The sequence below is a fragment of the Mugil cephalus genome, chromosome 1 (genome assembly GCF_022458985.1).
Source record: "Mugil cephalus isolate CIBA_MC_2020 chromosome 1, CIBA_Mcephalus_1.1, whole genome shotgun sequence".
In the NCBI taxonomy this organism is placed as follows: Eukaryota; Metazoa; Chordata; class Actinopteri; order Mugiliformes; family Mugilidae; genus Mugil; species Mugil cephalus.
In genome coordinates, this window is record NC_061770.1 from 2218392 (window position 1) to 2245072 (window position 26681).

General features: G+C 38.8%; 1 protein-coding gene across 4 annotated transcripts; it reads right to left on the reverse strand.

Moving 5' to 3' along the window:
• Positions 1-41: 41 nt before the first annotated feature.
• Positions 42-26660, reverse strand: trim33 (tripartite motif containing 33). Of its 4 annotated transcripts, XM_047585327.1 has the most exons (21): positions 26046-26660; positions 21655-21773; positions 20030-20183; positions 19546-19678; positions 16883-16999; positions 16650-16764; positions 15987-16133; positions 14684-14801; positions 14167-14462; positions 13402-13596; positions 11243-11299; positions 10790-10990; positions 10167-10299; positions 9801-9864; positions 8438-8591; positions 7581-8002; positions 7230-7341; positions 7072-7146; positions 5426-5578; positions 2296-2346; positions 42-775 (listed from the first exon to the last, which is right to left on the reverse strand). In XM_047585327.1, the coding sequence occupies exons 1-21, from the start codon at positions 26620-26622 to the stop codon at positions 554-556; spliced, it is 3615 nt and encodes a 1204-aa protein (XP_047441283.1). In that variant the 5' UTR covers positions 26623-26660; the 3' UTR covers positions 42-553. The 4 variants fall into 4 exon arrangements, with proteins under 4 accessions (XP_047441283.1, XP_047441300.1, XP_047441292.1 ...); XM_047585344.1 differs by lacking the exon at positions 11243-11299; XM_047585336.1 differs by lacking the exon at positions 2296-2346.
• Between the last annotated feature and the right edge of the window lie 21 nt (positions 26661-26681).

Consider the following 26681-nt stretch of genomic DNA (forward strand, 5'->3'; position numbering starts at 1 on the left):
ACTGTAAGTTGCGTCTAGGTCACACAACATATTTTCTTTGATATATTTCAACAGCATGTTTTATTGATGACGCACATCTATACTGTAGGAATACCTTCATTGGGCTAGATTCTCTTCTTATTTACATATTGTTTCCACAAAGTCATACAAATACTCCATAGGCTTCATGTCAAAAAAACAAATATAATACAGTAAACAGAACCGAGGATATATTGTTTAAGAAAGCAACTGTCACAACCAATCTACAAATGAAAATGAATGATAGAAAAGAAATGATGAGTTGCTAGCTACGGCAAAACAAGTCCAACTTCAAAATCTGTACACGTCCACGAATGTCCATCAAGTAAGAAGGGAATTTCATTCTTCTCTCTGTCCTTGAATTCTCAGAAAAGCAGACATCTTGTGTGGTTGACAGCAATTTCAGAGGCAAGGATGAAATAATCCAAGCAGTTCTTACAGAAAATCTCATCCTTCTTGTTTGCATCACAAAAAAAGAAAAAAGTGTGGGATGTGAGGAAGACAGTTTTTCCCACTACTTTATTTTTGAGTATTCTCACTTGATGTGGACTGTTTTCTCATCCGTTTTCAACCTCTTCCGCCTTGGCTGTATGAAGTCCTCCTCAGAGTCGTCCGTGTCATTTTCCTCTTTTGGGTTTTCATCCAGGGACTCGGGTTCAGGTGTTTCAGGGAAGCTTTGTCCTGGAAACATCTCCTGCAACTTCTCCTCAAAGTATAGGCTCACTGCCTTGCCGGATATCGCCATCTCTGACCCCACCTGCCGGAGGAGGAAGGGGTAGGAGAAGAAGGGTGTGAGGAGTGATATGGAGGAAGAAGGTGCGGTTTATCAGGAAGAAGGAATGGATAGAAGTAGGGAGAAGGAAGAGGAGATGAGGAGACAAATTAGATCTGGTTAAGACTCCCGGTGGCAGGGTGGCCCCGGCTCAACCTTGCTGTACAGAGCAGGGATATCCTGCCGCCCTGTCCCACTTTGGCTCCATGAAGCATTTCCACAATTCAGATCAATGTCAGTATCAATAAACAGGGCTGATTTAAAATACCTCTGACTGATGAATTACCCTAAAGAGCTGAAGTACAGTATCTGCAATTTTGAAGATGTTTCAAACCTTTAATATCAACATGACCATTAAATAATTTCTGACACTACTGACAAAAAAAGCTCAAAAGCTGAAACGGCCTCCATCACAAACTACTCCTGAGATAACAATCTCAAGTTAAGACCAAACTGGATTTTAGTTGCACCAAACTGTCCAGGGGAGTCCTGAGTAGCTCCCCTGAGAACTACATACTGTCTGTTTGTTTGCATCTGCTCCACACCGCCACTAGGAAGACTACAATTCTACCTAGTCATGTGTAAAACGCAACCTCATAGAGGCTCAACAAAACCTGAACTTCACTTAAGAGCTACTATTTAACAAAATACTTTTTATTTCTTTATTTATTTAATAATGGTTTCCAATGCTGCATTTATGATTGTTTGCATACGCTAGCTCGCTCCTCTACTGAGATCTACCCTGGAGGGGGAACTCAACAAGAACCTGAAAAGTGGGTTACTAGAACTGTTCTCAGTTCCTACAGTGTGAACACAAAAAAGGAAGTTTCCAAAAGCTACAGGAACCATGAAATGATTTTTTTCTGGTCTGAAAGCACCTTGCTTGCTTGTTGGTCTTGAAAACAAATCCTGGAGCAGATACAGGACACAAGTTTTAAGTTCAAGTAAATTAAGTAAGTAAATTAAGCTGATAGTCCCTTGATTTGAGAACATTTCCAACATTAAACTGGAGTTTGAATTGAACATAAATGCAATACTATGAGGGGCTGTGTGAGCCACAATTCAGTTTGTGCCTCCCACATGCATATACCATCAGTAACATGTATAAGCACTTTACTTTCAAATGCACACACTTTGTTAACAAGTGAATATTCCTGAAAGTGAAAACAGATGCATGTGAAATAGAAAGAGCATGCGTTTCAAATTAAAATATAAAAAATAACAGCAGAGATAAATAAAAATGAAGGCAGAACAAATGTATTACAGAACTGACTATGGTTTGTATAGCTCACTTTAAAACACTTCTATGTTACAGTGAAAAGACTCATCTTTCAAGACCTCTTGACACCCCGTTTCTTTAGATTAACAAAAAAAATGTCCATCCTTTTCCCTCCTCCATTTTTGTTTTTAAATTATTATTTAAAACTGAAATGAAGGGTAAAAACATTTCTTGGAGCCTCAGTGGGAGGAGACAGAATATCTGTGCTCTATTTGAAACGTCTTACCTGGTTATTAATCTGTTTCTCCTCATCATAAACCTGGATTATTCGAGACATCTAAAAGGGGCAATAACATTACAACAGTGAAGCAGCAGGGGGGGAAGAAAAGAGTTCACAGCACAGGCAGGTTAGATTATAACAGATCAGAAATCTGTTTACGGCCCACTGTGCTCCAATATAACGTGTGCATCACCAAGACGTTACTGCAGAAATTAACAGCAAGAGAAGGTCACAAAATCTATGTGATAAGTTTATAAATTGGCTCTGTGGTACGTTTTTTGTCACCATGCCTGTGACGGTACGTAAAGTATAAATGACACATTTCATTTTTCATCAGTTTTCTTTTCTTACAAGCCAGCGTTTTATGTTCATTTGCCACCAACTGAGGCTGATTCAAAGATTGCCAAAAGCGTGCAAAGCTATCTTCAAAACAAAAGGCGTCAAATAGAAAAAAAAATATTCTGGTGTGTTTCACACTTTCTGGTTAGTGAACAATTCCATATGCATTTCTTCATAGTTTTGATATCTTAATCTACAACGTAAGATTAAAATATAAAAACTATGATATCTTAATCTACCATGTAAAAAAATATATTAACATAGTGAATTCCTGAAGTATTACTGTGTTTTTAAGGCATTTTGAATCAGCATTAACATCTAGAAGCAATGAACTGCACAGATCATGGATGTAGCAACAGTGATGTCAGGAATCTGTTTACTGGTTACTGTTCACATGCCTTGGGTTTGTCATTTTGACTGTCACCATCCTGAGGTTTTGGAGCCTGAAGTGATCAAATCTAAACAAATGTGAGGAGAGGAGGGGAGGGAATGTAGCCTTCAATCACATAACAGCATGAGTTTTACAAACACCACCATTATGTCAGGAAGACACTTTAAACTAGTCACTCATTAGTACAATGTTTACTGACGCAAAGCTAGTGACAAGTCAGATTGTAAATTCCATACAGTACTCATCATCTTTCTACCAGCCATTAAGGAAGAAGGTGTTTTATACAGTATGCCCTGTGAATGAGTCTAACAAAAAGGATGTGGCTCTGACGACTCAGCTGTTTAATATGTTTGAGGAAATTTATTAAGGACTTACTAATGACATTCAGTTGAGTTGATCTGCTGTATTACAGTAAAATGTGCGATTGTGTGTGTGTGTATGCATGTGTGATTGTTTATGTATGTATGTATGCCTTTCTGTTTGCACATAAACACTTAAATGCTTGATGTAATGATTTCATCCCTGGTCTAAATGGGTGAATGGGTCAGAGACGTCTCCACTGTGCTCCCTCACATCGGACCAGACTTTCATTTACATCTTGATTTATTGATTTAGTGACAAGAGACAGAAAAAGGCTTGAATCAAACAAAAGCCCTCCCATCACAGAGATGCTGATTCGCACTGGATTAGTTTATCATGTTTTTTGTTTTTGTTTTTTTAACTCAAATGACCAGAACACACATACAGCATAACACAATAATCACGATTACAACAACGCACTCTTGCATTCAACTATAACACTGACTCCCACCTGACAGCTTTCCTGATTTCAGCCAGTTGAGTATAATTGCAAAAATGAATTCACACAGGACTAGTTTTATATGGAAGCTCTATGGCGCAGTTATTTTATTCTGTATTTGCACAACTTGTGGCCTCTTATGTCATTATTTTTTTTATTATGTAATTTTTTGCAAATATGCTCAATGAAATCAGGGAAAGTGTCAGGCTGTGAGTCTGTGTGACAGTTTAATGTCAGAGCGCGTTGTTGGAATTGTGATTATTTTGTTATACTGTATGTGTGTTCTGGTCATCTGAGCATGATTAAACATGAACATGATAAAAAAATGTGATAAACTAATCCAATGTGAATCACTGCAAATCCACATCTGTGATTCACTTAAGAATCACAACGTTCTGTAAATCAAAGTCTGAATTGATGTTAGGGAGGACAGTGGAAATGACTCTGACCCATTCACTCATCTAGTGGATGAAATCGTTAATTAATCATTAATATCTGAATCACAGGACGTCCTCCCAAGCCCCTTTAGGGGCTCTGTAGTTTACTGATTCATTTTGAATCAATACTTTAAATTATTCACATATATCTCAGTTTTGAATCAATCTGGCTGAAAACTAAAACTAATGTTACTGGTTTCAGAGATTTGTGTTATTTCCACAATTTTAGTTCTACTTTCACATCTTGCATGTGGTTTTACTTTTTCACAGCGTCTCTCTCTTGTCATACTTTTTAAATCCAATCAGCTTTCAGACCTAACACTGTTCTCTTCTGTCATGTTTTGAATTTCCATCACAGTTGTTGCGTGAAACTAGTCTTAAAAGATTTCTAAATGAATGCAGGAAATAGCATGTATTTAAAAGTTGAATTTGAATCTGAAAATGTTAAGTCTTATTTATTTCCAACATGTATTCCAAGTGAAGACCTTACTTGCTGTTAATTTAAGATGTATTATTATGTGTGGTGAGGTTTTCCTGCTGTACCCAGAGCCTCTACAATTGCTGTTAGCCCTAAAAAGTGATGGACTGCGGTAGCCCAGACATTGCTCCCATGTGCTATTGGAAGATACACTATGTACTGTAGTCAAATAATAGAGAGTCAATAATAAGTGAGGTGTATGTAACTGTGTTCCAGTACAGAACATAAGCTGTTTCACCCACACCAATGTGAAGTAATAACAAAAATAACACATCCAGTTTACTGAAAAATACATTCTATCCACCAAGATGAAAAGACATCCATTAAACACACATTTTTTTGTTTATTACTGTGGTGCAGACAGTGTTAATAGGATTCAGACAGGGTTCCTGCAGCCAGTGTGAAATGAGCACAGTGACATCTTTACTCTCCATTCTCCAACACAGCCCGTGTTAGTACAAGACTTTGCAGTCACCTAGTACTCCTTCCTTTCAAATATCAGGCTGTCTTCAGTATGGTGTTAGACTAAGGACTGGCCTGATAGTCTGAGCACAGAGATGGTCGAAACAAGTTTTTGATTCAGCTGCTGGCTCTCAAAATGTGTCAAATTACATCAGTCTACCCTGTGTCTGCATGCACACACACAAGCAGATGCCATTCCCTGAAGCAGACTCAGGACTCATGCTGCTCACCTCATTGTACTTTGCACAGTTTCTGAAGACAAGACGCATATCGGACACGAAATCCTGGACAGACGGGTAGTACTGGGAGCTCCGTAACTGCAGCTTCTTCTTCACCTTTTTCAGGTCCATGGGCTGTTTGATAATCTTGTAGTAGTTGGGCACCTAGGTTTAACAAACAAGATTAAGATAATATCTTGAAATATTTCAGAATAACTGTTTTTAAGAGTTTTTTTCTGCTTGCAGTTTCTAGTGGAGATTGACCGATATGGATTTTTTTTTAGGGCCGATACCGATATTTCTTTTTTTTTTTTTTTTTTTACATCAGCCTTGGCCGATGGCTGATATGTGCTGTCGATTTTCTGAGCCAATATTCAGAGCGGATACTGCTTTTTGTCCCTCCATCTACATGATAAAAATCACACAATGACAACAAATGTTACAAGTCTCAATTTAACCAAAAATGTGAACACTTCTTGAACTCAAATATTTAGCACTCTAATGCATACATATTAAACAGGTTAAAAGTCACAAGAATTTTCCAGATTCCGGCTGCACGTGCTCTGCTAGAGCAGAGAGGCAATGTATGGGCTACATGGGTCTGCAGCATCTCCAGCGGCACAGGGCTGCCTGTGGATGCGACTGCCTGTAAATCTTACTGAGGAAAAAAATATCAGCAAATGCACCTGTGTATCGGCCAATGCCGATACCAGTAAATCCTACAAATATCAGCCCGATGTATGTAGTTTCTAGTACGTCAGAGCAGGTATGGTAACTCCAAACGCAGAGGTAAGGCTTCCCAAAGGATTTGGGACACTTGGAAATATAACTTGTGATGTCTTTAGGGGCAGTTTGGGACTGAATACTACAGTTACAACCAAAGGGAGTAAAAATGTACTGCAGGTATTTGTAAAAAAAACTTAAAATTAAATCATAAAGTTTCAGAATGTTTCAGGAATATGGAAAAGAATTAAAACAGCATTAGCCATCCATGTCTCCATTCAGAAGCTCATTTCAGCCTGTCATTTCAACGTCATTAATCAGACACATAATTGTTAGCTGCTTATATTGCATATTCATTTGATACTGATTCATTTGTTGAGCTCTTCATCAAGTCCGTCTCAAGAGAGTCTATGAGTGAGTTTAAAAGGAGCCAAGTAATCACTTACTAATCAAAGAAAAAAATGGGTCAATACACTATGCAGTGTAATGAAAATGAAAGTAATGAAACACTATTTTTTCTCCTTTATTAATCCCTCTTGTGAAATTTTGTTCTCTGCATTGAACTCATCAATTCCTAGAGTGTTTTCTAACATGCCTGCAACAGTGTGAGATGCAAACTGTTCTTGTAGCTGTAATTTGCCATTGTAATCTTTGATTTCAAGAAATGCTTCAAGTGTGTGCACTGGCATTTATTGCTGTTCTGTGGTTCACATACCAGCGATCTGTGTATGAACAGCATGTTCGCTTTGATGGAGCATCCAGGCTCCACACAGAAATGATGTACTGTCACATCCGTTGAATGTGCACTCAAAGGTCAATTGCTTGGTTATATAATTATAAGGAAATATGGCCTGTGAACATGTTTCACAAACTTCATGGGCTATCGCATAGGGGAACTGAGACAGTGTTTGGGTGCACCTTATGCAGTTACTTACAGAGCTTGGGACAGGGTCCCTAAAGCCCATGCTGAGCTCGTGACAGAAGATGCACAGCAGGAGGCGTTCACATTTCTGCAGACAAATGAAATAGAGAAAGTTAAGGGCCTCATTCTAACCATGAGGAAGTTCTCCAAGTATGTGATGGCTGTACTGACCCTTTGGTCTTCGGGACTTAGACTCTGCTCCCCTTTGATTTTCCTGGTGTCATCACAGTACTGTATTTCAGGGTTGGTTAGACTTCGACAAAACGTGCAGAGAAAATCACCCCTGATACACAAAAATCATAAAAAAGACTTCAAAAACAGCAAGAGCCATCTGTAGTTTCTACTGCAGGCATTTTCTTTAAACAGACTGTATGCTAGTGTGAGGATTTTAAAACAAAACAAATATCAACTTTTTAAATGTCTAAAACATGTTTATCATCATCATCATCATATTTAAACAAACTTGAAGGTATGCCAGTTGTACTGGAATGCCAGAGCTCTGTGCAACAGCTGTTCACTTACTTTGGGAAGATTTTTATGGTGGGTACATGACATTTCATGTGGAACACTTTTGGACACCGATCACAGCATAGCAGGTCACCACCATTAATACAAACAGCGCACCAGTCTTCGTTGGGGTCATCCTCTTTCCCACCCTGAGTCCCTGCTGCAGCAGATGCCCCACTCCCTGTAGTCTCTGTACATTGGCCCAAGTTTCCATTAGTGAGTTGAGTGCCTGTTGTGATGGTGCTGTTCTCGGTGGATGATGAGGTAGTGGAGGTCATGGTGTTAGTGGAAGAAGTTGACATGGATCCATTTAGTCCAGAACAGGCTGTCTCTGACTGGGGTTCTGTTTTGATGCGCTCTCCAGAAACCTTGACTGTGTCTTGTGTTGCAGATCCAACTCCCAGTACAGGAAGGGGGCTGTCTTCTGGGCTGCTCATCTGGGGGAAAAACACACATGTAAATATTAGACTATATGATAATGTTGTGTCCATTCGCAATGTTCGGTGTAACATCTATATTTATAACAAGCATTTAGGCGGGTAAGATCCTAAATATTCAAAATTCAAGATTCAATATCACTTTATTGATCCCCGCAGGGAAATTATTTACAACCAAATATTTTATATCAGAAGTGATACATTATATTTTGTTGAATTTACACTTGCTGACATTCTCTAAAATGTAGTACAACCGTTAGTCTCCCAAGTTGTACTGCGCTTCTTTTTTCTGTAATGAACCTCACTGTGACATGGTTCGCAATATCATGATGTCTGCCAACATTGACATCAAGATGACCAGCTACCAGCCAGCACAGCAGCTCAGTGTAGGATGGTGTTATCACATTCCCAATCCCTGGTTTGGTGGGTTCATACCATGCAGGCACTCCTCCCAGCATCTTTGCCCCACTCTGTCTTTAGAGAGGATGCTGGACAACTGTAGCTGTCCTCTGTACCAGGCTCCTGCTTCACCTTCACCTGTTCCACTGCGGCGCCACCTCCTGGCCCCGCTCTCCCAGCAGAGCTACAGCTGAAACACACCCGAAATCCAAACAGGCACAAATTATTATTGTAATTGCTTGGATTCAATGGTATTTGTAAATTAGGATTACAACTGTTTAATTTGGGGAGGCAGCACAGGGGTCTGAATCCCTCCATCGTGCATACAAAGCTTAGTACCTACAACAACTATAAATGTTTATTTCCTATATGAAAAAAAGTGTCACGCTTTAATATCCACATTGGTTCATTGCCAGCCTGAAGACTCTAAACCGTCTCATCAAAATACATCCTGCTGTTAGAACATCGGCTGTAAGCATCTTAAGTTTTTAGCAAGCCTCGTCTGTTTCAATATTTCCCAATTTATGAATGACTGTGATTGAGTCATTGAGTGGGAGTCACAAAGTTTTTTTTTTTATAGGACTAGTGTTTTTTCTTCACCACAACACTAACTTATATCGTCTGTCATTGTTAATTTAGTATGAAAGAGCTTGTAAGAACTGTGTTTCGAAACAAAGTTCTCAACAGTAGTTTCAACTCTAGGGAAATGGAATGCTTATGAATAAGGGTTGGAATAAAAGACAGAGAGAGAGACAAAGCAGACACGTTGCATCACCACTGGTGGTCTGAGAGCCAACAACTCTTGAGTTTCATGTGTAGTGACGTCGCTCTGCCTATTCTCTGGTCTTCAGCGAGGGAACAGCCGACCAATCAGAATCAGAACAAGTGATGATTTAGTTATATGTCATATAGTTCATAAATCTTGTCCTTACATGATCAGACTCCAGGCTAGATGAGATCTTGATGGTCGGATACTCATGAAATGTTTGATGACTTCCCACCGGCCACTTGTTGGAGCTGTTTAAATTGCCTTCTGAACTCCTAAGTCTTGGGCACTATGTTCCTTCTTATTGATCTCAAATTAAAAATGTAGTTGGCATTATTTTATGCCAGATTTAATGTTGTGACTTACACACCTTGAACTATAAACACATACTTAACCATCCAAGTACTTAAGGCTTGACATGAGAAATGTATTCCAGTTTTATAAATTTATAGATACAGACGAATACTTTATGACCATACTATACATTATGACAGTCAAAAACAATTCACAACAATTCATGTTACTAATTTACAATAATAATGATACATTTTATTTATAGGTGTCTATTAATCTGGAAGCATTAAACAGAAAATTGGGATGATTTGCTTTTGAATTAACTTCATGCTTTCTTACCTGCCTCTGCTGCCTGTGCTGGATGTGCTAGATGGTCGTGCAGGTGTGTGGGCATTGGACAGACCTGCAGACAGAAATTAAACAGTTAAATCTGAAATCTGTTAAACCTGAACACAATAAATATAAATATAATATAAACAACACAGCCCTTTAATGAAATAGATATAATTAATGAGCTGCTAATGTGGTTCCAAATTTACAATATGTATCATTTTAAAATTGTTCACATATTAATTTACCAGAAATGTAACTCTGGAGTGACTTACGTATTCAACAATGCTATTTTAACTTTCAACTTCAAAATCAAGCTCTAAATGACAGTTTGATTGATGAGAATGGGGTCCCTCTCTGTGAAAACCAGGGTACCTGAAGATCCAGGAGAGTGTGTGGACAGTCCGGGTGAAGGGTTCATGTCCACTGAGCCAAGCTGTTGCTGTGTGCTTGCTGTAATATAACGAGAAAGAAGGTGTCCAAGGTTGCTCGAACCTGCGTCCTCCAACTAGAAGAAGAGAATCAAGTTACTGAAGAACTCAACAACAGAGTTTTTGGGATATGTAAACACACACACACACACACATCATCTCTGTGTGTTAAATCTGATTATCTAGGTACCACATCAGCCCCTGGTGCTGCCTTACTTTACCATTCAAGGTCTCATAGCACATAAATAAAGCATGAGTACAAATTTATATATTTTATCTATGCTATGGAGACATTTACCATCCTTGGCTGAGTTCTACACAACGTCACATCTCAGGATAAGTTGACTTGAGAAGTGTTTTCTTGTATTATCCGGCATAAAGTCCAACATAGTGGTATTAGAGACACTCCTTCCTCTGACACTTGAAGCTTATATTTCTATTGTGTTTTGTGTAATGAGTGTGCCTGTGTGTTGTTTTGAATGTCATAGTACATAATTACCTGTCATGTCTAAAAAAAAAAATATTGCCAGCATTTCATAAATTTAATTTAATGGCTAATGTGCTTACCTGAATGGGCGGGATCTCAGGTAGGCATGGCAGATTCTCAGGATTGGTGACGGAGGGAATGAGCTCGATGGGACCTATGATTGGGCTGGCAGGGCCGCGGTGAGTATGGGCCCCAGCCATACTGGCACTGGTGGGACTTGTGGGGTTAGCGTTATGCAGGGATGCCACCGGGAAAGGGCCCGCATGCCCGGGGTTGGAATGCTGCACAGAAAAAAGACAGCAGGGAGGATGGTGGGAAAGTTGACAACAGAAATAATCAAAGGCCAGGCCATGTCAGAAAGGAGTGAAGAGAAATGAAAGAAAGGAGGAGGCAAAAAAACAAACAATGAGGGAGGTCACACAGTGAAGTACATAAAACAATGGTGTGGGACATGGTTGCATCATCATGCATTTGAGTGACCACACATGCTGCACAATACACATAAATGACAAAGTAGGAAAAAGGTGCCAAACCCCTGATTGTAGTAAGAAACGAAACCTTTGGTGGCTCATCTCAGATTCTATAGACATCTGGACACAAAGAAAAAGGGGACTGGATATAGTGGTGTTTTTTTTCCTAGTGTGACATGCAGGCAGTAAATGTACATTTGCATATGATACTTGAGCAAATCGTCAGCTATGTACAGATACATTGGTGCGGCAAAGCTAAGCAGAAGTTAAAGTAGTTTCACCTGGAGGCCAGGTATGTGTTTACATATGTTTACAAATAACAACTCCTCAAATTAGAATTGAATTTCTCATGTGTGTGCACCAGATTAATATCTGCTTGTTAAAATTCAAGATTGACAATTTACTTGACAATTTAACTTCTCATAATTGCATTGAAACTTAACGTGAAACGGGTTGCGTTTTATTTATTTTTTAATTTGCATACGAAACGCCAAAGTTGCAAACTGCTGCATCACAAGACCAGTTTGCAATTTCACTAGAATAATGGCAACTTTCTCCTGGGCTTTTCCATAGGAAACCTGTCATCTTTGCAAACAGATCTAGCATCTAGACATCTCCACTGATTTACATAGATCGTTCGATCCACTGTTTCTTTCTGGTTGAAATAAATGGATTTTTTCTGCCCATTGTGGGTAAACATCCGATGACATGAGGAGTATCCAGGTGAGACAAAAACATGAGTTTGAAAGGGCAACAATCAATGTGGGCAGTGGTGTTCTGTCTTGGTCATCTTGAATGAATTCAGTGTGGTCAATAACATTAGTAGAAAAACTCACATTTCTACTTTATTTGATGCTCCACAGAGGGCAGAGTCACTTAGTATTAAAGTTACATTTTGATTGATTTGTTGTGAAATGCAAACACATGATGACATCTTTTTTATTTTCCTGGAACTAAGTTGCAGCTTTACTTATACTATATTAAAGTTCCAGGTACCATCAGAAATTTCCTTTTGTCCCGGCCTGTCGTGACTTCAAGCAGATGTGTTGTCACATTAAAACTAAATACAGACAGATCCTGTCTGGCACAAATAAAACACACAACCGAACAATGTAGAAATACGAGATTGAGGGACTTTGGACTAAAACGTATAGAAGCCAGGTTGCAGGGTGGCTTTATTTTTTTGCCTTGCTATTTAAAAGTTAAAGCAAATGAAAACCAAAAAGTAACATCAAAAGCATCTGTTCCACACTGAATTTCATTGCAAATATGGTTGTTATTCTAGTAAGTAACCTTAAAATTGGGGATTTCAATGTAATTTGATCAACGCAGTTTTAGGTGTAATGTGATGTGTGTAATTATGCATTTTCAAACAGGAAAATGACAGATTGTCCCATTTAAAATGCTGATACCATGCACACGCGGCTAATGAAATTTCATTTTGGGAAAGTAAAGATGGATAACAGTGCAATTTGCTTTTCCTAGAATATACATTTGCAGATTTTATACATGGTCTGCCATCAACAATCAGTCTTACTTCAGAACTTCTTAAGTATTGCCTGAACAACAGACCCTTTACACAGAAGACAGTGTGACTTGTCACAGCAGGGAAAGACTTGAGGACAGCTACATTACTCTTTGGGGGAGGCCCTGTTTTAGTAAATTTTGGGTCACTTCATGAAACTGAGCTATCATGAATACACCTGAACTTTCCCTGCTGCCACTTCTTTGTTGTTTAATAAGCTAATAAAATAACACCAGTTTTAGCCATAACATTATCTGAGAATGTGTAAAACAAACAAACGAAAAAAGTTAATTCAAATTCAACAATGTAACATGACAACATGACAATGCTCTGTAAACTTTTGACTAAGATGTACTGTGCAGGACATTTTAGTACAGAAGCTATGAAATAATCTCATGGTTATTTACCTCAAAATACTTTGACATTTTTATACTGCAATTTCTTGTAATCATAAACATATGATGATGCTGATGCTGACATATCTTAATCACAGTCACAGATCAATAATTGAGCCTACTCCTGAAGACTGAGATTAGCCTCACACTGTGTATCTATACATTTATAGATTGGTCACATTTATTAAATGTATTAAACATTATTTAAATGGTGAAAATCCATTGTAAAGTGCCTAAGTTACAACTGCACGTCTGTTTTCATATAGTGAAACTTCATATAAACTTCATGTATTCATACTGACCTGTCTCTGTAGCTGAGATTGCATCATGGGGGAATACTGCTGTCCATTATGTCTCGGCTGAGCCGATGGCATTCGGCCCTGTGATGGACCAGGTAGACGCATATGGTGGGACGCAGGGTACATGGAGGGACCAGGCCCACCGTTCATACCTCCAGGCCCTCTTGGCAGCTGCTGCATACTGATAAGTCTAGGAGGCTAAAAATCACAGACAAATTATGCATAAAAATCATTGTAACAAAATACACACAGCAATGGCAAAATCTATCAGCAGCAAGCTTCCTTCAGAATCATGTAATTACAGGCGCAAAATAATTTATGCATAATTATTAGTGCCACTGGGAGTCGATTATCAATCTGCAGAAAGTAAAATGAAGATTCAAATTATTAGTATGTCTTTTGTCCAAAAGGAATCTTTCACTGGTTACAGCTTCCAACAAGGAACATTAGTAGCACTAAATATTTGAGGTTACAGTCACTGGACTGGAGTTACTCTTTACCCTTTTAGTATCAGGAAATGTATTTTCCCACCATAGTGAATGCTTTGTTTATTTTGTCAATCATAAATAAATCTAGTGCTGCGCAGAAAGCCCACTAAACACTGACAAAGTCCTCAGAACGTCCAAAGAGAATCTGACCAAAACTACATACATGGAGGGAAAATTGACATAACAGTCAATTTCTAATTTCTCACTTAACTAAAATGATCCATTTACAATTTACAATCTGCTCTACAGTCATGCCTTGTTTGGTGAAAGTTGTCCATACCTGCTGTTGAACCAAGGATGGACCACCCTGCCTGGCATGCTGCTGAGACATTTGGGAGGCGATGCGCATCTGTTGCTGGATTTGCTGTTGGTGCTGCTGTTGGTGTTGGTGTTGCTGCTTCTGCTGTGCATAGGCTGCCTGCTGCATGTGTTGCAACCGAAGCTGGGCCAGATTGATCTGTCCTGGGTGTTTGCCCATGTGACCTGGGTGGCCTTGTCCAGGTGAAATAGGTGGGCCTCCAACCATCATACTGGGTGGTTGAGCAGGTGGAGGGGGTTTTTCAATTACCAAATTACCTACAATAGAAGAAGATGGGTTTAAGTGAGTTACATTTGAAATAGTGCACAGCTGTGAAATGTTCATTTATGTTATTTACACGGTTATATGTGAGTAAACATGCCAAAACTAGTGTCAGATGTCCTAAACATGCCCAGACAAATCAATAAGAGCTGAAAGTAAATATTTAACACAAGGAATTGATGATAAAAGGGACAAACAGAAAATAAATGTCTCTGACCTAGATTTACTACATTTTTGGCCCAGAAGGTGGGGTCACAGAAGAAGCGCACAACTCCATTGGCCTGGGGTGCTGGCTCCAGACGAGCCTTGAATAGCTGGCGAAGCTGGAACAGGATCTACATGCATGCGCACAAAGAGAATAATGTTCTTTGGTTACCGAGCTCAGCTATATGAAACCAACTGTTATGTAGGTGCCCTTAATCTGACTCCATAATCTCACAATAAAGTTATCCCAACTATCTCATTTGAGTGTCTTCTGTTAAGTAAAGTCAAATCTGCAGGGCTGCATTCATAAATACACAAGATAACATGTTACAATCCCATGTGCCATGATGGCACGAGGGACTGTGGCAAAACACATTGAACACAACTGAAAAGCCAACCAGCAGGCTAGCAGTCAGCTACCAACAAGCAACAAACAAGAAGACAACAGCTAACTAGCCTAGCCGATACACACCAAGATAGCTGCCCTGTGCTATGCCTGATCCTCGCCAGTATGGCCTTTTCAGCACCTGGTTGTGACATCAGGTATATCACCCTTGAGAGAGACTAACCCTGCAACCTGTCAGAATGTGACTAAGTGTACATACACAAGAACACATTGGGCAAGAAGCATCTTCCCCTAACCACTGGTTTAGGTTGTGGGACAGATGGCCGCACATCATAAATAGTCCCTATCATAAATATAATCCTACTAGCCTCCATACTCCACAGCTCTCTCCACTTTAACATCCTTTTCTCTACACTCTCCCAATTCACACACTGCCCTTGCAACTGCCCTTGCAGATGTTTCCTTTTATTCTTAGACTGTTTTGTCAGATTACAAGCAACGCACACAAATACTCTTTCAAAAACTCAAAACTGACCTAAAACTAGTCAATGGCAATATTTACAAGGACAATATTTCGTTAACATGTCTGAAATTACACTGATTAGAGATTCATGTTTACTGTTCCTGACAACTGTTTACTTGGACATTATATAAAATGATCAATATGATAAATGTGTTCACATGCCTTCAACATAAATCAGAATATTAATAATTAATTCCCATGTGATAGAAACATGCACATACAGAACATAATTTTTCCACCCAGAGAGAAACACTCAGAGCAAATACATGGTTATTAAAACAATGTGTTGAACATTCTCTCAATCTGAATGAAAATTCCTTCATGCCAGCCTCTTCTGATTGAGGTTGGAAGAGGTATTTAGTCTATCGTTCTGATTATTAGCGGAATACTGGTGTTCTTATTCGGTAAATCCAGCAAATGTATGTGATGTAAGAAGAAGAAACATACCAACTTCTTGCTGTAGAGCAGTGCTGTGCTGCTGCCAGTAGCGATGGCCCAGTGGCAGAAGTTGAGCACATGGTGGATTTGTTGGGCCAGGTGAGTGATGTCCTTATGCTGAGCCACAAGCCTCATACTGCGCTCTTTGGTCACAGTCTAGACACAATGTGAGATTATTCTGGTTAAGGAACTGCTATACAAAGAGTCTGGACAATCCCACTGAGTACCACGTAAAATGTTGCTCCAAGCTAATAGCAAAAACATCAGCATAAGCACAGAGATCGATTAGATTGTTAGACTTAATTATAACGGGGCATTGGGAGGGAAGGAAGGAAGGAAGGAAGGAAAGAAAGAAAGAAAGAAAGAAAGAAAGAAAGAAAGAAAGAAAGAAAGAAAGGAAGGAAGGAAGGAAGGAAGGAAGGAAGGAAGGAAGAAAGAATTTATACTGGGAAAAATTGCAGAAGGGAGAAGAATTAAAGAAAATCATGAGGGAGACATCAAAGTCATGTGTGTCTAAGTATAAGCAATGTACTGATAGATATAAAAAGATATATTCAATAGCCATTATAAATGGTATGTATATACAAGTTTGGATGTCTGTGTATATGTTTTCAGATTTTGCAGCACATTATGAAGTCCTTGGCAGGAATGTGTTCCATAATATTCGCTTACCTCCAACTGCTGCAGCAAAGACTTCCCCTTCTTGTTAATTTCATTTATAAGAGTAAATACTGCAATTTTGATTTCATGCTCCACCTTCTTATGGGTCTCATTCAGCTCTTTTAACCTGGAGTTTTAGAAGAATAAATAGCTCAATTAGGAATACAAGCTATAATTGAAAATATTAAGAAACATTTTAACAGAGAGAAACTTGGTCATGAAAGAAGAAAAGGGAAAAATCGCACCTGCTTTGCACCTGGGACACAGAGTAATGGACGTAGTTCTTCTTTTCTTGCAGTTTGGCCATCGTGGTCTCAATGATGCCTTTGTGATTCTGGAAAGCCTCTTCGAGAAACTGATACCTGGAAGACAAGTTCAGTGTTTAAAAGAAAATTTATCCAAGAATTAAGTTCTCTATAGGGAAAAGAAATGAACCAGAATTCAGGGCCCTTCAGACTGTTATTTGAATGTGTTTTCAGTGATCTGATCACACATAATCAGCTGAGGTCTGAACAGGGCCTTTGATTTGGGAACTACAATAAAAAACCAGCATGGCTCCAGTTTCAAATAGTAACAATTACACAGACCTGTTAACATCTACCAGTAGTAGGGGTGGGCGGTATGACCAATACGTATATCACAGTATTTTTCAAAATTCTGACGATATCACAGTATTGTTTTCTTTTTTCATGCATAATCGGGTGTTTACAACATTTTTTACTGGTTGAGAGAAGAATTAATGCAGTTGATTGACTTAATGAACTATTTTATTGTTATGATGAGTGAATATTGCAGACCGATTCCACACTAGTAGTAATACGGGTTTGCAAGACCCCCAAAAATTATGCTGTTTACAAAGGTTCTAATGAAGTGAGGAATAAGAATGCAAAGATAACTGAGGTCAAAACAGACAACTTTTACTGTGCAGATTTCACAAACATCGACTTTCACGACAAAAAAAATTAATGCCATTTCACAGACTGGCGTTGCCTCTTTCATTCATATATTACTAATCATTACTATATTACGTTACTAATGTGTGGTGACTTTTATCACTTCTCAGCGTGAGAAATATATGTCTCATAAAAATGTAATGCAAGTTGCAATTTTAGCCCAACACTTGCATAAAATGTTTGTTTGGTTGATGTTGGAATTTTTGAAACCAAAAAAAACAGAAACAACAGACATGGCTCCTGTTTTTGGACTATTTCACCACACTGTGCAGTGTTGCAGCTACACTTAATAAGGCCCAGTCTGAAACAGTGTCATTGGTGGGTCATGTATTAGTGCACTTCCACTCCTGACCAAAGTAGACCATTGTGATACATTGATGGCAGGGTGGCACTGTTGAGCTCCTTCTAGCTCAAATCTAGTGAGGTGAAGAAGACCAGCAGCGAGAGATGGGATGCAGGTGGAGTGTGTTAGGCACACAGACAAACGAAAATTCAAAGATGCTTACCTTTTACCAAGGTCAATTCCACCACAATGTATGTTGTATGACTGAGGTTTGGGGCATGTTTTGTCCTGTTAATTGTACTAGTAGGCTTAATTCCAGGCATGTTTTGTCCCATGTTACTTCTCCTATTTTGTTTTTGTATTCGAAGGTATAGGTCCCAGGCCTAGTAATGATCCATGTCCGTCTTAAAATATTTGCTTCAACTGTTTTTCTTATTTAAAGAAGTCAGATAGATGTTCAGTAATTTTTTGAACATAAATGTGAAGCACAATAACCAGTGTCATTCATTTTTCAAAATTCATTTGTGATAGTGTTTATTTTGCACACACATGCCATATATACCCATATTTAACTTAATATACTGTAGAATTGGCATTTTGGCCCACAACCCACAATTTTGGACCTCCACTGGGAAGAATTTGGGCAGCCCTGGTGTAAATGACAGTGTTCTTGAACACAGTCAATGTGTTTACGTACACGTGAAAAAAAACAATTATTCCCTAAATCGGACTCTAACTGGACAACTTAAGTGCATGTAAACATGTTACTCCAACTAAAAGTTTTCTTTATCCGACTAAGACACCCAGATAATGTGATTGGAATTCAGTTTTCAAAAACAAAAATATCCAAGAAAGCTGGTCGCAGAAGAGGTGGTAAACAGAGGGGGTAGAAGAACCGTCTGAGGGATAGCGCACATCTTATCTGCACCAGAACTAGCGCACACATTATGTACGAGATTAAAAAAATTGTACCATTATCCATCTAGTTGTTGTTTGAAATGCCAGTCTGAAGCATGAACAACTCTTGTTTATTAGAGTAATAGGTCAACCGGAAACCAGGCTGTATTAACATGGTATTAACCCACTGACAAGACACATATCGCCACCTAGTGTGGAGGAGGAGGACAGAAAGTCAAATTTCAAGCATAGCTCGCATGTAAACGCATTGACTCTGTTTTACACCTGCCCCTGTTTTCTTCCATTCAACTGTTATTTTGAGTATAATTCATCTCCCAAAAGAGAGAAAATGGCAAAAATAAAGTTAAAGATGCATGTCCTGGGTTTTGCCGTTATTATTTGCATTTTTGTTGATATTGTGATAATATTATTATTGTGACATTTTTTGTCCACAATAATCGTGAAGTGAAAATCTGATATTGATACCTAAATAACTAGTGTACTAAGGTAAAACATATACCAAAGAAAACTGTCTTCATATATTTTGTTTATTAGTAGCACTAAGAAGGTTATGATTCCATTGTTACCTGGTGGTTAGACATACATTTGGAGTGCATATTCACACCAGTAGTGTTACCACTACACATTAACATGAGTTGAAACCCATATTTCCCTACAAGGGTACTCATTCAAGCAAAGGCTTATTGTTTGCTGTGAGAAATAAACTGCTAGGAAACCATTAGTAACGAAATAAATTATGTCTAAGCTGGCCTACCTGTGTTCCTTGTGCTCCAGCAGTTGGCAGTCCCTACAAGTCAAAGTGTCACAAGTCTCACAGAAAAGTTTCAGTGGCTCCTGTTTGTGATTGGGACAGAAAACAGGCCTCTGTCCTGATGTACCGACAGACTCTGCAGAAACAGAGTAGAAAAGACAACATTGATGAGCAGGAAAAGAGAGATATATACACAGCATATAAACATATATAAACAGCAGTAAAGGTTGGGTCAAAGCCTGCTGCAACCAGGAAGAAACGTATATATAAATATAATAATCTCTGTTTAAGAGATTCAGGATGTATAGTCTCCCGAACTAGAGGTACCACCTAATCAACAACATTTGCAGCAGGATTGCCATGGCAACAGCCAATAAGCAGAACCACATTCACTGGGCTTATCTAAGATTTGTCTCATTTATGCTTTTGCAGTTTTAGCTTCACTAAACACTGTTCGATCCTTCACTGTGTGGGTCAGCCATCTTACCAGAGACAGCATCAGCATCCTCCTTTGTACGAATTTTGTGGTCCTTGGTGATTTTGACCCTCTGGTGGGCCTCCACACAGGTCTTACACAGCCACTCGCCGCACTCCACACAAAAGCCTATGGTCCCTGCATTGTCCTCACAACTTGTGCAGACCTTGAAAAGATGACACCAGCAAGTACCAAGAGAGACTCAATCAGAAATGGACAATCTCCTCAGAACCAGTACTGGTTCATATATGGCTCCTGTATACTCTGTGTGTTCACATCAGATCAACAAAATATACTGACTTGATAATGACTTTCATACGGCACAGGGACAAAGAAGGTCCCAGAACAAAATGCATTGTTTATAAAAACATAATCTGACATATCCAAACCTAACTAAGGGGTGTCCCAGGTCCATCTTGTATATCCTACTTCCCACCCAGTGGGTCTACGCGGACAGGTTGGTGACTCGAGGGGAGTTTCAGCCTCTTTAAAGCATTGTGAAGAAGTGGGCTGCTAAATTTCAAACGTGGCAGAGACCGCCTGGATGTTGTTCTCTGTCCCAGCGGGCCAGTCAAGTCACCACACAGAGGTCCATGACACTACTTTGATCACTGAATAACTCCACGACACACTGTCATAAAGCTTAGTATCTACTAGTAATGTGTAAATTTGGCATTCCACAACTAACTCCAAATAAGTTAGTTGTGGCCAAGCTGTCAGCTTGCTGGGTTCATCAACTCATCAGGCTATGAGATGTGGATACCGCACAACATGGGGACATGGGGACATGGAAATTGAACAGGGATAGTTTTGTCATTTGGGGATTTCTCCAGCAACTTGTAACCATGATAAATAATAGAACGACAGAACAGCCAATGTAGAGGAAAGACACAGTCTCTCGCTCCCAAGAAAGAAAAATTGGAAGTCCAAGGCGCCAACTTTTACAAAGAAGACATTCATATACTCAACAAACACTGGACAAAGTGTGTCTAGACTGCATTTTGGACTATACTGAAAAATAAATACAACTGGTTTTCCAAAAATGGACTTCTTCTACCTTAGGCCGCAAACAATCAATCACACCTAATGTATGGTATTAATAGGAGATGGAAATGAAGTGAAACTGGAGCTGCTGGCCCCAAAGACCAATTAAAGAAATGCTACATTAGAACCAGAAACCATCTAAAGATAAGTTTTCAAGACTAAACTAAGGGTAATTAGGTTATGTAAGTTATGTTTGAGTATGTCCTCTAAACGTATACACTATTTCAGTAAAGTCCTTGACAAACTACAAGATGAGCAAAACAATTGCCATACGTATTCTCTCCTATCAGGACTGACTGAGAAATAATAAAAAGAAGTGAATAACTGTATGACCAATGTTTTGTTTTGAAACAGCATAAGCCTTTGTAAAGCTATGCCTGTGGGAAGTGCAATCACTGTACCCACAGTGAGGGTATTACTCACCTCATCTCATGAAGTGAATAATCTGATTTGCAATATTTATCTGATCAAGACTAATTGGTGTGTAGTGGTCTGAATCATGGTCCAATGGTAGAGACTAGGCTATAAGCACTGATGTAAAACATACACTTATCCTGAAACATCGTGGACTAAAGCCAACTATTCCAACATACCTGTGCAGCTTTTTCATCAGATGTGTTGGTGGCCTCTGAGGTATCTTTGACAAAGTAGTTGTCAATAATGTCACTTTGTTTGTAGTCCTGGTAGCAAACTGAACACCGCATAACATTTACTGGAAACAGAGGAGATGAAACGAAAGGAGAGAGGTCAAACAAAGTCAATAAATCAAACAAAAGCCTGCCTACATATTTGATCCTTGGCGATGTTTAATTTATCACCAATCTTTGACGGAAAATGAAAATAAAGCAAAATAAGCAGCCACTAGCCAAGGCAAAGGCTGTATATGCAATTATTTGAGTTATGAAACCCCTTAACTCTCAACTAAGAACAATCAAAGGAGGATTAATAAGAGCCTCCAGCAGACTTTCTTCTAATTTCCATAATTTCCTTTAGGTGAATTTCTGTTGTTATTAAGGTTTCTTGGCACAGTGAGACGTCTGTGCTTATTCATGGAGGCTAATTGATTTAGTGCTCGTCTCCAGAAAATTCAATCTCAACATCCTTGGCATTTTAATGAGAATATTAAATCACATGTCCAAACAATGAGGACTGCTCTTCTTAATTACATTATTTGGTTTTGTTAATGGAATTAGTGAAATTACTGCTATTAACATAGGCGGCAAAAAATAATTAGTTCAGGGCATTAACTTTGCAACTTATTTTTTAAAGTCTAATATTAGATACAAACTTCACATACATGTTATGAATTAAAGCAGTGTGACATGTCCCCCCCCCATCCACATAATCCAATAAATCCTCCACCCCACCCCCCACTCCAGTCAGCTGAGGTATAAACTGGTTTGAGCCAGTTTCAGCCGGTCTAGGCTGACTTGAGCAGCACACAGCCGGTTTGTGGAAGCTTCAGTTACACAGGTCCCCATGTTAATTGGTTGTAAAAGCAGCTGGACTGAGATTGTTTTGAAGAACCCACACAGCTAAGGCACACACATAAATATGCCACACAGCTGTTAGGAAGGTTTAAGAAGATTTTAATTTTATGAATCAAAAGAACAGCTAGTTTTTAAAGAAAATATTAAGTGGAAAAAGGGATCTAAGTGGTTAGGCTAAATAAGATGACTTGCTTTGTCATACACAAACATATGACTTGACTACCAAGTCACTAGTATGATTCAGTGATTCATAGACCACAACAAGGTTCCTACAACACCTTAACCACCCTTACACTAAGATAAGATTTAGCAGTGATAAATATTATAATTTTAGTGATCATTTTCTCTTTAAAATAATCTTGTCACCACAAGAAAGCTTTTAACATTTGAATTGGGTGAAGCATGCTACTAAGACATCATTTTGTTATGGCAACAAATAATTTATATTTCTGTGATGCTTCAATGTATTTTCACTGAATGTTTTCCACAAAAATCAAGGAGTACCAAACAGGTTAGTGAATATATGACTGCGTCGGATTTAAGTGTTCTACAGACACAGACCTGAGAGATATATTTCTGACTATTTTCAGCCAATATCGGTGACAGGTTAATCAATGATGCCATGTTACAAGCTGCTATCAGCTACAGATGAAGCTGTTCAACTCGGTTCAACTCATCACACATTCACATTTCCTCATTTAATGAAGTTGACTTTGACACTACAAGAGAATGTAAAGTCACTGGAATGAAGAAGACTTGTTTTTTGTTGCTTCTTTTAGCCTACTGAAATGCATTTTGTAGCTTTGGTGTAATTTAGTTTATGTACAACCATGACATTTTATTATGATTTTATTCCAAAGGAAAGCAAGGCTGCATCTGCTATTCTTTTACTTGTTAGAATTTTTTTAAAGTTGCTTCAGAAAGATCCTGTGATCTCTGCATGGTATCAGCCAATAGCGCTTCCTGTCATCAGCGTTGATCAGTGGCAAAAAATGCTCATCGGAGCAACTCTAGTATTAGCAATGGTCGGACATACAAATGTATTGCATCATAATACATTTGTATGTCCTCTCTTGAATTATATTGTTCGACCTGCATGAAGTGTATTATGGATTATTATGGATTCATATGTGAAACCTGGGATTAAGGTGTGTCTATGTCTTTGTGAGTGGGTTTTGGGAGCGTGGGGTAAGGGGGCAGCGTAATTTATGTAAAAAGCTCTTTGCCAATTATCATGTGGGAGATTTGGGAAGCTTGGCCTTTCTTTTACCAGTCAACTCACACAGGTTAACGCACCAATAGGTAGCCTGGGTACGTGCTGTGTCATAATTAGTAATCTTTTATACGAAGTCATGTTAATCAGTGCCTTAAATTTGGTAACTAATTAACTTTGATAGTAGAAAACTGTCATTGAAGGTCAGTTAATATTTTCTAGATGTTACAACCATGGCTAACTCATTAAGCAGTACCGTTTATTATTATTATTATGCTGTCAGATGTCAGAGAAGGAGATCTTTAAGAGATGCTTTCTAAACTTCCTGTCTGGCAGTGATTGTGGACAAAGAAAAGGCAATTTATCTTGTCACTATCAAATAGTCCCAAGTTAAATTGTCACCAAAAGTATATATAGAAATTCCCTCTAAAAATCTATTTATTCTAATTTGATTCTAGACGCAATCCTCTGTGATGATCCACAGTTCTGTGAATACAATTCAAACCATGTGATACTGGATCTCTCCTGAACCTAAAACTAATGTAATTTCTGAAAACAAATTTTAGACCACGTGATATGCATATACCTTCCACTGAGGTTGTGAATAATAAGATTATTTAATACTTTGCAGTAGGTAGTATAACAAGGTAAAACAGTAAAAATGAGAAAAAAACAGTAATATAAGATGTCACCATCCTTTATTAAACTTAAAATACAATCCTTATTTAATGTTGACTGCCGCACCACAGACTAGTTTTCACACACGCATGTCGCGGTTATATTTTCTGGTTGAATAAAAATGATTTAAATGTAGAGTACCAAATGGCTTAAGGGCAAATGAGCACAGGCACCACAGCTGTCAGCTGAGTTACTCTGCAAAACAGCAGTAAATGTGGTTTAATTTAGTGGAATTGTCTACATTCAAGAGAAAAGCTACATGGAGCTAATCTTTGACAGAAGAATACAAAATGACAGATTGAAGATATAAAATAGAAACTCACTTGCCTTGCATTCTAATATAACAGTCCTGCATTAAATATTAGCTTCATGAAGGTAATGTGTTTGGCACGTGTTAAAATTAACAGAGCTGTTGTTTCAACATTTGGAGGCTTCTGATACACATGTGTATTATTTTGAAAAACACATTGTAGGAATGTGGGCTAGTCTAAATAAGACAAACACTTTAATGTTCAACTCAATCCAATTTAACAGAACCACAATCTACATTTTCAAAAATGATCATACAGTTGAATCACCACTTTTCCGACCTGCGAATTTAGTGCGATAATGTTATAAGACAATGCATTTGTTTTCACTACACAGAAGTCATCAACAGACTAAAAACTGTAGTTTGGCTTTTGGTAAACCAGCTGAACTGATGTCCACTGAGTCTGGGGGCTTTTGACAGCTAGTTGACAATTAACCTCTCCAAAAATACATTACCAACATGAGCTGCACTACGTAGAGTATGAGTATTTTAAAGGGTAACAACATATTGCAGAAACGTGTTTGCAAATATACATTGTAAATTACACTTTATTCAGGAATAAAGCAAATGGAGAACTTATCTTGTAATTCTGACATCTCAAAATACAGTAATTGGGAGATCTTGATCTCCTAATTACACATAGCAATCTTATGACGTAAATGTCCAGATATTGTAATTACCAGTAAGAGAAAATATTGCAGCCCAGTTACACGTGTCATTTATCAACAAGAGATTGTCTTCAATACTAGATGCTAATGAATATGCATTGGAACATTATCGCTATGACTAATAGCCTGACTAGAAGTAATCAGCATACACTTAATATCAAGCTGCTGTAAACTGAATGACATTAATAAATCAATGCAATCTGGTGAAAAATCGTGCTGCTGTTCAAATACGAAAAAAATCTAAGTCTGCAATATTTTTTTTATTATTATTACTTTAATTTTAGCACAATTTATTCAGCGTTTCAACGATATCCAAACTTTTTTGATTATTATTATTAAAATCGGTATTGATTGTTTATACCTTACCGCGGAAGAATTGACTGACCATCTTCTCCAAGGAGGTCTAACCACAAACAAACCAGCTACCTTCTCTGAAACATAATAGCCTGAAATTTTACTCCCTGGCAGGTAAACATGGTTGCTTCAATGTGTTAAGTCTCAGATAACACACCCACCCTACATTTGTTCCACCTATTCAAAGTTATAAACCTCAACTTTTTATAGAACATCAATTAACAACAGATGTCAAGGCGGAGGCCAGATAAAAAAAAAAAAAAAAACTCACCTATGTGCGTGTCAGTCTGCCCGTGTGGTCCAGGCACCTGTACGCTTATCTGTCGCTCTGGTTGCGGGATACATTTCAGGCAAAAGGAGTGCAGACAGGGCAGAAGTTTTGGTTCACAGTCTCGGCTCTGTAGACTTTGTTTACACACGGCGCACGTATCCAGTAAATTAATTGGTGTGGATACCGGTGTGGGCGCCGGAGCCGTGGGAGGGGGGGACATTTCGGTAGTGAGTCCGCCACCAGGAGCATCCGTGGCTGCGAGGGACTCGGCTGCAGCAGGCTCAGCATTGGTGGTGTTGGTCGCTGGCGGGCTAACGGCGTTGCTAGCGCTACCATCGGCTTCCCCTACCGCACCAGAAGCTCCGCCGCTGCTACCGTCCCCGCCTTCACTGGTGCCTGTAGGTGCCTCCATGGTGTTTTCGCGGGACTCGGTTTCTCCATCTTCCTTTATATTTGCTTCTATAACTATCACTGCATTCTCGCCTTTCGTCTCTGGCTGCTCGTTATCTTGTGCTGGGGGGACCGAGTCCGAATTAGTGGACGGTTCCATATCCTCCTCGCCTTTGTTATCCGCCATCTTCCTTCCTCTGAGAAGCGCCGCACGTCCTGCGTAACTTCTCGAACCAGGATTACGTA

Coding starts and splice junctions, on each gene's coding strand:
- trim33 (XM_047585327.1), bottom strand. CDS start 26,622: ATGGCGGATAACAAAGGCGAGGAGGATATGGAACCGTCCACTAATTCG. Junction 10,991..11,242: donor GTTTCTTACTACAATCAGGG/GTTTGGCACCTT, acceptor TTTTCTGTGCAG/CATTCCAACCCCGGGCATGC. Junction 776..2,295: donor AGAAACAGATTAATAACCAG/GTAAGACGTTTC, acceptor CTCCTCCGGCAG/GTGGGGTCAGAGATGGCGAT.